The 13,099-nt window shown below is 43.5% G+C and overlaps 1 protein-coding gene and 1 pseudogene across 4 annotated transcripts; one reads left to right on the forward strand and one right to left on the reverse strand.

Moving 5' to 3' along the window:
- Positions 1-5,495: 5,495 nt before the first annotated feature.
- On the forward strand, positions 5,496-9,975 carry LOC100383052 (evolutionarily conserved C-terminal region 2). Of its 4 annotated transcripts, none has more exons than XM_008646108.3 (9): positions 5,496-6,071; positions 6,296-6,360; positions 6,480-6,642; positions 6,734-6,801; positions 7,040-7,591; positions 7,834-8,418; positions 8,497-8,709; positions 9,142-9,288; positions 9,366-9,975. In XM_008646108.3, the coding sequence occupies exons 1-9, from the start codon at positions 6,035-6,037 to the stop codon at positions 9,414-9,416; spliced, it is 1,881 nt and encodes a 626-aa protein (XP_008644330.1). In that variant the 5' UTR covers positions 5,496-6,034; the 3' UTR covers positions 9,417-9,975. The 4 variants fall into 4 exon arrangements, with proteins under 4 accessions (XP_008644330.1, XP_008644321.1, XP_020393976.1 ...); XM_008646099.2 differs by having other exon boundaries at positions 5,621-6,071; positions 7,043-7,591; positions 9,376-9,975; XM_020538387.2 differs by having other exon boundaries at positions 5,699-6,071; positions 7,043-7,591.
- A 705-nt stretch (positions 9,976-10,680) lies between these two features.
- LOC103645611 (uncharacterized) lies at positions 10,681-12,039 on the reverse strand (annotated as a pseudogene).
- Between the last annotated feature and the right edge of the window lie 1,060 nt (positions 12,040-13,099).

Raw genomic sequence — 13,099 nt, forward strand, 5'->3', positions numbered from 1 at the left:
CGTTGTTGCCCCTGCTGCTGCCGCCGTTGCCGCCCTTGCTGCCGCCCCTGCTGCCGCCGTCACCGCCATCGTCGCCGTCATCACCGTCGCCTCCGTCGTCGTCGTCGTCTCCACCATCGCCGCCACCGCCCTCCTCGGACGAGTCCGAAGAGTCCTCCTCGTCCGAGGAGTACTCCGACTCATCCGAGCCCTCGAGCCCAGAGCGCTCGACGGCCCGGATATAAGTCCAGACCTCCGCGGCAATCCCCGGGGAGTCATCTGAATCGTCAGACGACGCTGGGGGAGAGACAGGAGCCGGAGACCCCTCAGACTCGGAGGAGAACTCCTCCTCCGAGTATTCCGAGTTGCCGAAGTCCTCCGATGGAGGAGTCGACTCGCGCTTGCGTTTGTTACTCTTGCCCATGGTGGAAATGAAGGTAGAAGAAAAAAGCAAGCAGTAGAGAACAACAAGAGATGTGAAAAAATCGGAGAGGCAAAGACACTATTTATAGAAGAAGAAGGCAACCGCTCACCTCCTACCACGGTCACTGAACAGTCGCAAAATATTCAATATACACTTCAACTCGTCTGAAGATACGTCAGGCGGCTGACGCCGTTTCACGCAACGCAACACCCATTGGGACTCCAGTCAACTGCGCGGGCGATATGATTACACCCGCTGTCACGTCACATTACTACTCAGAAGCAGTCGGCTAAAACACTTAGCGTACCAAGACGTCCCTTGCCTACACCCATTGGGGGGACGCCTAGGAATTATCAGTATATTTTTCAAAACTGTCACATCCGTGCAGGGCATGCAATGAATACCTCAAAACAAAAATGAGATATCAGTAAGGATCAAAGGAAAGCCAAATATAGCCGGTGAAGTACAAAGTCTGACCGACAGAAGCGACATGAAGACTAGCCAGGGGACGTCCAACAAACGTCCAATCAGTCACAGATCAAATAAATTGCACCACCTAGCAAGATACGGGCAGATCACGAACTCGGCCTCAAAGACAAAATACATGCTGACCTCTAAAGCATAATATCGATGACATAATGCTGACCTCTAAGGCATTCGGAAAAAGAAAGGATGACTCTCAACAAAAGAAGACGAAATGAAGACCTTCGAGTGGATTGTTTCCAAAAATCCACTCGAAGCTCAGGGGCTACACCCATTAGTGCACCTCCGGTGCACCCCATGAATCGCCATTTCAAGTCAAGATAATGCTAACTTCTAAAGCATACGGCAAGATTAAAGGCAAAGCTGACCTCCAACAAAGTGCAAGCGGAAAATAAAAATGATTTCTGATGAAGACCTTCGAGTGGATTATTTTCAAAAATCCACTCGAAGCTCGGGGGCTACACCCATTGGGTGCACCCAATGAAGTTCAGGGTCCAACAATACGAAATGCTGATCTCCAAGGCACGAGTGTGAGACAGAGCACCAATTTTCGAGTGATCAAAGTAGAAGGAGACAATAAGAAATCGTTTTTACCAAACTGTCCGGAAAGCATTTCTTGCCATAAACGAAGACCGCAAGCTGGACCTAGGATCTTTGGGCCGATTATCTCAAAATCAACCCAAAGATCGGGGGCTTGTGGGGACAGATATCCCCCGGGTCCACTGGAAGGATAAAAGACCTCACGAAAGGCCCAAGGGCCCAATAAATCGTAAGGTCATCCCTTCATGGGCCTGGGGAAGAACGACCAGTGAAGCAGATCGACATAAGGCCGGATCGGTGCGAGCCCGGATGGCCTAACAACGTTGAGCAAGCAACCACAACAGAGACCCGACTTCCCCGCGCTGGAGCCCCGTACAACGGAACCAGGTGAGGATAAGTCGGCAGAACTATAGGAAGATAGACTCAATCAGTTCACTATCTCTTAGGTGCGCATTGTTATCACATCCGCATGTATTGCCTCACGGTCGAATATATAAGTCCTAGGGGGCACCCCTTCAGAAGGATCGATCTCACTACTCAGCCATCCATCCCAACTCTCTACCCTCTAGTGTTAGAGAGCTCCCTTGTAATCCACCACGTAAAGCATTCTCACCAGGACGTAGGGTGTTACGCATCTCCAAGCGGCCCGAACCTGTAAACACTGTCCATTGTTCCTCGTGCATCCGACACGAACCATTTAGCTACAGTCGGCGACACCGTCCTACTCCTAAAAACACCTTGAGGGGCAACCCCGGGTGTGCGGTCGGACCCAAAACACCGACACAAACATCTTAGCTTTTCGGTCCATTTCTATAATAATTTCTTTGATAAAAAATATCCAAAATCAACATGAATATAAAATCGGTCGAGTCGTCACGATAGTAGGAATCCTTTACTTTCTACATACTGAACCTTTTGAAGCACTTCATCTTTCTCCGCACGTAATCACGATGATATTCAGATTCTTTACACAGTCTGATTCTCCATAGCCAGATTCTCAGAAAAGTTAGTCAGCAAAACTGAACCAAACAGTCCCATAGTGTGTCCACGCCCACGCGTGTCCAGAACCGAGTCGAACAGTGGCGTGACCGGAAAAAGGGCACGATCGGGAAAGAATGGGTGTGGGGGGAGGGGGGGCGGAGCCATGACCAGTCGATCAAGAAGGGCGTCGTCGGAAAAATGAGACGATGGAATCGGTACATGTGTAATTAGTGGTACTTATGGATATCTTTTTCTTCTAAATTTAGTAAACTTGAGTTGTTCTCAAATTCAATAGACAGTATTATATGAATCATCTATCTGATCCCTGCCTTCCCAGCCTCCTCTTCCCCTCGTCTCCTGGTGTCGATCATTTCTTTCCAGATCATAACGTTAGCACATACTATATGCTAGTCTATATTTAGTAGACCAAGACTTTGTTAATTTTTTGAAATATGAATTTGAAATTGGTGAAGCTGTTTTAAACCGATCTTATATGGGGCAGTGGTTTTGTCAGCTTATCGCCACCACTACTCCACTAGTCGGTCACCGCGTTGCCTGAAACAGCTTACAGCTGTGACTACACGCTGGTGTGAACCGTTAAGGATACTTCTTTCTGGTGTCAGCTTATTGGTGTTTTCGATGGGGGGCAAAAACGTACGCTCAGGAATGCAAACTCTTCGCTTGGCTCCTGGCTTTACAAGTGGGCTTCGAAACAGCCGCTTAGCTGTGCTCCAGATGCCACACGACGAGAGAGGACAAGCAAGGGCATCGAGAGAGATCTTTCGTCAAGCAACGAAACCGCTTCCAGATAAGAACAAGCTCGGTGCTTTGTGGAGAAAGCTCTGCAATCAACAAGGACCACAGCTACAGCCTACACAGAATGGGCCTGATTGGGTCGTGGGCTGGCGGCTGGCCCAACGCAGCCTAGGGTTTTCTGTCTTCCTGATGATGTAGTATAGTTTAAACAGATATTAATGCGGAAGCCACACGGACACGGTCACACAACCACACGGCAAAAACGATATGCAGTATATATTTTTTTGAATCACATATTACCTCTGTAATAACGTCCATGAATATGGGTCGGTAGAGTTCTCGGCACATAAAAAACATGATTATACTTTTTAGTTTTTTGTAATTCCAAGTAAATAATCTTTATGTATGACCATAATAACCATGTAAACACATGTTACTTTGGAAATTAAGAAGCAATCAAACAAGACAAAACACAAAACGACCTTGCTCAGGAAGCTCACTAGTTTATACTGTCATATAGTTTTGAGATGGACGAAGAAATCATGGCGATTCACCTCAGTAGTGGTGGGTTATTGGTCTCTATGTGGAAAAACATGTTTGACTTTAATTCGCACCGACTTCTACTGCTTTATAGTGTTTATCTCTGCGGATAACTACAACAGTCTGAACAGTCGGTTTTAGTCCGAAACAAACAAATTGTTTTATACAGCTTTACATGCAGAGCTGTTTTGTCAAACGGTTTTACCAAAACAGCTCTAGCTTTACCGAAAGAGTTGTTCATAAAACCGAAGCCAACAAAATCAATTTCACTACTGAAGTGAAAACATGCCAAATGGAACCTTAATACTTAACTTGACTTGAATACAAACACTGTGGAGATAAAAATAACATAATGTGTTTGTATGACCTCGTGTAGTTCTAGAGACATAATTTCAATCAAATGAGAGACACGACACGAGTGATGTACCAACTAACATTACCAACATGCACACAATACGTATGTAGTCCTAAAAAATATGAGAAAAATGTAACATGTACAAAGGGACATGAGGTACATTTAAGGTTTTTTTGGCACATAATAAATGAACCGATAAAACTAATAATATCTGTCTATTTAATGTATCTATACAAGTTATAGTAAAACGCCGGGTCATTTATGTGTGATATTTTTTTGGGGGCATTTATTTGTGATATTTTAGACAATAAACTAAGCCACACAACAAAATTTTTTTTGTTAACATTCGCCCCCACAAAAGAAGCATTACATGAATCTTGTTGGAAAGAAACACTATGCATGTTCCGCAAAGAAGTATTACATGGAGCATGGCAAGAAGAAGCAACCTGCATATCACCTGAACGGCATGTTTGAATAATTGAATTTGCATACTCATCGATTCAAAGACCATACCAAGCCACATTAATATTCACCTAGACACCAACTTTGTAGGAAACCTCAGAGCCATCACACACAACGCTATCACTAACGATGGAAGTTGACCATTCCATTAATTGGCATCGACATATTTCTATTGTTTTACATGGTCACAAGGATCGTAACACTCGATAGGTTCATTGAATTTAGAATGTTAGACATTGTTTCACAAATGACATCGAGTCTGTGTATGTGAAAACGAGGACGTCGTGGTGACCATGGAATTGGTTTTGTTATTGGGCTAAACTCGAGGAAAGACATTGCTTTGACCAATTGATTTACATCGAGAGAAAAAAGAAAGAGAATACAATAATAATTTGCATAAACATCAACCTAAGAATCATAGAAATTTTGTGCTATATTTCTAAATCTTAAACAAAAGTATGCATAATGCTTCGTGGGTGAAGGGCGGGGCGATCGATGCGAGACTGCCGTGGGTCGGACAATGGAGCAATGACCGTGGGATTTAGGCTTAGGATTTTGTTTTATTTTAATTTCCAGGAGAGCCCTAGGGTTAGGGTAGGGAGTACCACATAACTGGACTTAGAAAGCAAGGGGTCCAACAACAGTGGTCAGTTTGGTGGTGGTAACGAGTATAGGGGTCAGACACCGCTGAGCTAGGGGTGGGAAACAACCTGATTTGGATTATGCTAGTCTAGGTGGTGATAGATGTCAGAGGCAATGATGGGCTAGCGCAATCCATTAAACAAGGAGAACATGTGGTCTACTCATCGAAGAAGAAAAACAATAGTGTTGCCGCCAAAGATAGAAAACGTGAATGGCTTTATAGAATGCAAACAGGATATATAAAAGCTGTTGGAGATTAAAAAGATATAGAAAATATTTTTTATGTAAATGACTATAATGATAATTTAGAGACTGAAATTTAGAAAAGCTCTTGAAGGTATCGCTAGGTAGGGTTTTCGTCGTATTTTGATTTTGTTCATCATATTCTATTTCTTGTGTTACTTTTCTCTGGTATTTTTCCTATGTCTACCATAAATCGAACCAAGGAGCATTGTTAATTTAGCGTGCCACCACATGTTCTCCTGGAGACTTGACACTTTTTTCCAACATGTTCACAAGTTCTGTGTACCTGGAGCAGAAGTTGGGAAGATAACGAGCAGCGGGGATGGGCTTGGGTCGGTATTTGAATCACCGCCCTTCGAATCGCTAAAACCCCTCTACCTCTTCGCTGGGGGGCTCCTTTCCCTCCCCTCGCGTGGCGTCTGTGGCGGCTATCCTCGCCTCGTCTCCCCTCCCCCCTCCCTAGGGTTTATCCTCCACCACCACCTACCCACCGCCTCTCCCCACCACAGATAAGAATTATCTTATCGATTTTTTACACCGGCCTTGAATCCGATCCAGGAGCAGTCGTTTGGTGTTGGTAGCTGCGGCAGACGTCTGTCCTAGATCGAATTGACTCGCGAGAAGAAGCCATGTCGACAGTTGCTCCTGCCCCTAGCGCTGCTGACCGTATCCTTGCTTCCTGTTCGTTTTTTTGGCGGGTTTGATCCGTGTTCAGGGCCTTTGAGCAGTGTTATAGGAGTCGGTTTCAAGAAACATTTTTATTTTTTTTGGTCACCCTTATATTGGGGGAAAAAATTCTGTTCGTTTTCACTAGGTAAACTGTATCGATCGAACTGTGAGGTGCTTGCTTGAATTATATGTGTGCTTCTTCCTTGATTCGTGAGTTGCAGAGACCACCAATCTTCTGCAGAAGCTGTCTCTGGAGGGCAAGGATGGCTCCGACACTGCCAAGAAGGTATAACTTTCTAGGCTGTTTTGGGCGACCGTTTCGTTTTGCGGAATTATTCTTAGTGGAAGGAGAAATTCACCGAGGATAAAAAAAAATTAATGGCTACTTGAATCGTATAATTGTAGCCTTCTGGGATGCCATATGGAGGATCTACCCACGCTGGAGATGCACAGAGCGCTGCTTCACAGGTGGACAGGTCGATAACACCTCTACTACAGGAGGCCATGGATCCTAATTTCTTCTACCAGCCCAGTGCATATGCCTCTCCAGCCTATTACTTCCCTAGTGGTACATAAACCTGTGCTCCTTGTCGCCTCAGACCTTGGTAGGTGGCTACGTTCATAATTGCAATGCCTGATTCTTGTATGCTGCTTCTCAGGTTATGATGGCTCAGCCAATGAATGGGACTCAAGGTATGCTGGTCATGAAGGAATGGAGATGCCCCCTGTAAGTTAACATTTGTGTTGACTGTGCAATTATCTCAGCTAGGTGTATTTTTGAGTTTAAGATACATTTGAATTATGCGTTTCCACTTTCTCTAGAAATCTGAGAACAAATACAGTGGCATGTGTACACACTACACATTCAAATTTGTTAACTATGAATTTTGGTGAATCACTTATTTACTCTTGTGGATAACATAAGGGATGGAGCTGATACTTTCTTTTCTGTTGAACTAATGTAGCAGACCGTGTATGGAGACATGTACCTTGGATATGGCTATGCTCCATACGGCCCATATCCTTCGGGTTCTCCAGTACCAACTGTTGGGCATGATGGCCAGTCATATGGTTCTCAGCAATATCAATACCCGTCTCAATATTATCAGCAACCAACACCAACAAACGCAAAACATGGTCTAAATGGTGCCAGTTCTCAACCTGAACCGCCCTCTGTTGCCAGTCAGCAGGCACGAGTTTTGGTAGATGCAACAAAAGCAACTCCAAACGTGAGGGCTAATGGTATGACAATTGCTCACAACAGTTCGCTGCCACGTAAGCAAACCCACCTGAATGTATCGGTAGCAAACAGTGGTTTATATGGAAGAGGACCTATGCAAGGCAGTGGACCTTCTGCAAGCAATTATGGTCACAATGGTGTTCGTTCTCCAGCTCAATGGTACGATGGTCCAGTTTACTCGAATGGGCATCAGATACCAACTGCTAGTTCCACATCTTACCGTTCCAATTCGTCTTCTATGAGAAGTCAGAGCCAGCATCCAACAACAAACCTCATGGTGTGTTCGCCAAACAAATTATTTTCATAATATTGTGTTGCAGAGTTTCTTTTTAAGTAATTACTTGTGTCTGGCATTCAATGACATCTAAAGCTTGCTCTCACATACCATTGGTATTAAATTGTACTTCCTTTCTTAAGACTGCACATACAAATGTGATGTGTTTGCATATTTGGATTATTATGAGAAATATATGCAGTGTACCTGAATAAATCTTAGCTGTTGGTTTCATTTATTTCCAGGGTATACATGCACAGATGCCTTCGTCTGGAATGGGTCTGACCTCACCTAGATATCCTTCTAGGATGTACCCAGACAACAGATTATATGGGCAGTATGGTCAGTATGGGAACACACTGAAGGGTGGCCTTGGTTTTGGATCAAACATGTATAGCTCGAGAAACAATGGGAGGTGGGGAGTTGTGGATACCAAATACAAGCCCAGAGGGCGTGCACCTTTTGGTTTTAGTGGTGAGAACCAAGATGGCTTTACCGAGCTGAACAGAGGACCAAGGTCTGGTGGTTTCAAGCACCAAAAACAATTCGGTCCTACTGTAACTATTGCTGTGAAGGGCCAAGCCCTCCCTTCAGTGGGGAAACAGAACAGTACTCTTCCAGACAAAGGCCAATTTAACCAGGAAGGGTTTCCTTTAACCTACAAGGATGCAAAGTTCTTTGTTATCAAATCATATAGTGAGGATGATGTGCACAAGAGTATAAAATACAATGTGTGGGCTAGCACTCCTAATGGAAATAAGAAGCTGGATGCTGGGTACCGAGAGGCTCAGGAGAAATCCAGTGACTGCCCGGTGTTCTTGTTTTTCTCTGTAAGTCTGTAGCATCTTTCCCTATTATTACCTGTACTTCTTTGGCAGTCCCTTTTTGACCTTGAGCTTGTCCCTTAGGTGAACACAAGTGGTCAGTTTGTTGGTGTTGCTGAAATGGTTGGTCCTGTCGACTTTGATAAGACTGTGGAGTATTGGCAACAAGACAAGTGGAATGGTTGTTTTCCACTCAAGTGGCACATAGTCAAGGATGTGCCCAACAACACTTTGAAGCATATTACACTGGATAACAATGATAATAAGCCTGTGACAAACAGCCGTGACACACAAGAGGTATATTTCCTGAGAGTTACCTGGCTTAGATGCTTATTAAGTGATTAATTGCATCATGATGCAACGGGCTAAGGGTACTGTAAAGATAATGTTTTGGTTACTTTCTTTTCAGGATATTTAAATTTTTTACTGGTTTATCAGCGGGCGGGGGCTTTTAGCTAGTGGGAACGGCAAAATATGATCTGTCTATTTCCTTGTTTACAGTCGTCATATATATGACTATGCCATGACCTGAGGGGTATTAGCGAGTCTGCATGACAACTCATGAAGTCATAATGTTGTCTGGCCATTCACTTATTGGTTTCTGTTGAAGAGAGGGTGGTTTAAAAATTATGTATCACTATGAATTGTTGATAATAAATATTGTTGGTCTTCTGAGAAGTGTACTTGTGAGTTGTGATAGTGATCCTAATGCTGTCCATAATGCTGCAGGTTAAGCTGGAACAAGGTCTTGAAATGTTGAAGATTTTCAAAGAACATGTTACTAAAACGTCAATTTTGGATGATTTTGGTTTTTACGAGAATCGCCAAAAGTTGATGCAGGAAAAGAGGGCGAATCAGCAACTGCTTCAAGGCCAGGCAAGTATCTGTTCTTATTACAGTTTTCTGTGGTTCTGTATGGCTTGAATGATGGTCTCTGACGCCTTGTTTCTTAGCATTGGCCAGGGGGCCGATGTTTCTCAAGAGAAAGACAAGGATGCGACTAATGGCAAACCAGGGTCACAGAAACAGGCAACGAGCAAGGAAGGCACTCCTGCTGAGGTGGCGGCGGATGCCTCCAAACCAGTAGCTGAAAGTGGAATATCAAATGACAACTAAGCATCATGCATACTGGTCGGCACCATACCGGTGCAAATGCTGCAGGTTTTGCGGTATCTGCAAATCAAAACCTATTGATTCTGCCTGAATTCTGGACTTCTTTCGGTACTGGAGTTCGTGAGATGGGGCTCATCATGGGAGTGAATCAGATTTTACTTATTGTCGCTTTGCTAGTTGTGTGACTGGTTTTTGGTGTCTTGGAACCCGTGTTAGGCTTCTTACATACCCCTGTGACGACACCGAGTTTGTTGTAACCCTTGTTTTTTTTTGCCTTTTTGTTTTAGTTCTATCATTGTTAACGAAGCAGCCTATTTCCTATACTTTGAACAACATTAAGGTAGTTTTTTTTGCATGTTGCGGTACTGTGGAGAGTAATAAGACAAAAAGACTCTAGGTTTAAACCATTTTATCCCCGTATTCTGTATTGATTATATCTTGTTTTTTATCCATTTTGTGTTCATCAGCGGCCTCAGTTTCTGTGCTTGTAGGAGAATGTCTTAAAATTGGCGCGTAACTATCTTTTAATGGAGTACTAGGTGTGTACCTGTGCGTTGCAACGGAAACATATAATACCATTGATAACTTATGTACGTTGGGGATAATAAGCATCGACACATCTGACCGGATGTTTTCTTCCTTGGGGATCTGGAGAAAAGCCTGCTCGAAAGCCAAACAAAAGTCTGCTCGGAAGTCAAACATGTTAAGACCTGATCAGGTGCTTCCCTTATGTCTCTGATCATCATCAACACACTGTTCGACGCTTATATGAGTCTTGTTAATTTGCATGCCTCGTGCATAGTCTCTCACTATCATTTCACTATGGTATACAGAATCCGTGTGACAGACATTATCAAATTCACATAAATTATTTTAAAGAGTCAATATAGAGTTTTATATGATAGAGAAATACATGTGGATTAAAAAATGCTAAACAAAAGATCTAAAATATAACAGTTCGATCAAGTTACATAAGATACATAAGATATACAATTTTTCCAACTGCTTCTGCATTTGGAAGTCCACTTTTCTATATTATCTTTGTTATTTCTGACTTAATAAAATCCAAATAGTATTGAACACTAAGAAAAATACAAAATAAGATGGAGTTGGGTTGACTGAAAAACATATGTATGTAGCATTTGCAATAAAAAAAATACACATCAAACCGCTTGCTGCTTGCCTACTTGCTGGACCCAAATTTTCGTTGAAATCCCAGTGGCGTGTTTGTAGGGACGCCGCCTTCGGCTGGCGGCGCGGCGTGGATCTCCTGGGACAGTTTCCCCATTGGCATCCCCGACCAGCTTGGTCACGCCGTCCAGGAACTCGATAAGCACTGGGTCTTGCACCGGCGAGGACTACACGCAGCAAACCCGCTCAATGCCGGTCTCCTCCATGCTCCCAGTGTGCGGTCCATCCGACCACTGCACCGTGAAACGGCACGCGCACCGCTCCATGCCATCAGCGATCTGGTGAGCCGCTGTAAACACCTGCATCAGCGTGTCCAGCTCTCACGGTCTCAAATCTCAAATGTCAAACAAGAAATAAAACAATCGACGTTGTCATTTGAATCTACGTATTATGTGCAATGATGAAATGGGAAGGAACACACCGAATCGAGGACGGCGTCGTAGAACTTGAGGTTGACGTCGTCGAGCGAACAAGAGACGCAGAGCCGCGCGCCGGCATGGAGATCGCATCACTGGGTGTCTTCCAGGGGTGTGGACGGCACACAGAACCTGGCGCGGAGCTTGGCTACGTCCCACGCGGAGGAAGCGGCGAGCGTGGCAGGGTCGTACCACTCGTCCTGCTACTCGAGGAACGTTGTAGTGGGGTTTCGTGGGGTAGTTATTAACCAGGTGAATAGAAGTTTTGGCCAGTTACCGGTGATGGTAGCATTCGACCTCCAGTAGAAGGGTCCAACAATGTCATAAGATCAACCATATCTTCTATATTCAGCTTTAGTGTGGTGTAGCACAGGAGGCAGCACAGCAGCAGCGGTCCAGTCCCGCTCTCGCAAGCCCGGCCGTGAACCACCGAGCATACCACCCGCTGCTGCCTGCCGCGCGCTGGAGTGGTGAGTGACAGAGCCCACTTCGATGTGGATGCAGGCACATGTTTCTCCTTACACAGGCTTATACCTCCATCCTTTACCTCAAAATGTTTGGTAATTTCCAAATTATATTAATATAAAAAACAAACAAGTTTCGAGAGTAAATTGGGGTCTAGAGGGGCAAGGTGGTGCACTTGTGGAGAAATAGGTGGAATTGTGGCCCATGGGGATTTGTCTGTTGCTCCATAAAACACAGTCTGATTCAAGCACTTGAGCAGCTTTTGCAGAGAAAGGATAGGTAAAATACAGTTATTCCTATATACGCCAGATACCTTGGATTCAAGTGAGGCCTACTTTATGTATCATTTTTTTCATTTTATCTACCTGTTGACTGTTGGTATGGCATCCCATTTTTGGCTCACAACACCCTTCTTATTCATGTGAGGAAGGGTTCCATGCATGTGTCTATCTTATCGAAATTCTTTGTTTTGAACTCTGAAGCACTTTGTGCTTTCATACTGAAAACGTCTTCTATTGCCTTGTGAGACTTGTCCATCATTTCGTTCAAACGTTCTTCAGAGGTATGATAATTATGGCATAAAGAAGCAATAAGAACCACACCTTTCTCACTTTGTTTGACTGAATTCAAGCAAACAAACAAAAAAATAAACTATGGGCCATTTGCTAAATGAATAAATTAAAAATGGATTTAGAAGGAAGAATTACATAAGTGAGAAGAGCCTTCAATCGTGAAGGTCCTAAATTTAGATGGCACGTGAACCAATAGTATGGCCTGCATTTCAGTAAGCAGTTTCGTGATCAATTAAAAACACAAGTAGCAGCTCACAGCACTAAAGCAACCAAAGTCCAAAAATCCATAATGAAACAAAGGAAAGAGGAAATAAGCAAACTGACAATACAACAACTAATCCATGGATGCAGGACACCAGGTCCTTGGATAGTTATGGTGATCTCGAATGAAGCATTAAGAAGAGATGCCACCCAAAAAGCATTTCTAAATGGCATATTAAAGTAATGCAAAACTGAAAGGTCGGGAGGCATCGATCTAGTTAGTCTACTGCCTTGTAGGCATCTACCATAAAAAATACTACGAATCAGTCTTATTTATGATTCGAAAAAAGTTTCATGAAAGCTAGAATTTTCTTTCACGCAAATGCGTAGGTAAAAGCATCACTGACCAATCAACTATGAAATAAATGTGCAAAAAAGTGATTGAGGGCTTGATTAGACCTTACTGGATAGTTTGAGTTTTTATGTCAATAAAGAAACAAGAGCTGATTGAGCAAAACATGCCCGTTGAAGGAAATAGTACATAAGTCCAGTTTACATATAAAAAATTTAAACCCACACAAGAAAACAAAATGAAGCATGACCATCCTTGATGCTGATTTAAATGCAAACAGAGATATTCTCTGGGTTTACTAAATGAATCCAGATTTTTTAGGCAAGGAAACTAAGGTAACAGTAGGAAAACAAAGTCAGTCAGTATTAGACTGCTCA

The sequence above is a fragment of the Zea mays genome, chromosome 1 (genome assembly GCF_902167145.1).
Source record: "Zea mays cultivar B73 chromosome 1, Zm-B73-REFERENCE-NAM-5.0, whole genome shotgun sequence".
Lineage (NCBI taxonomy): Eukaryota > Viridiplantae > Streptophyta > Magnoliopsida > Poales > Poaceae > Zea > Zea mays.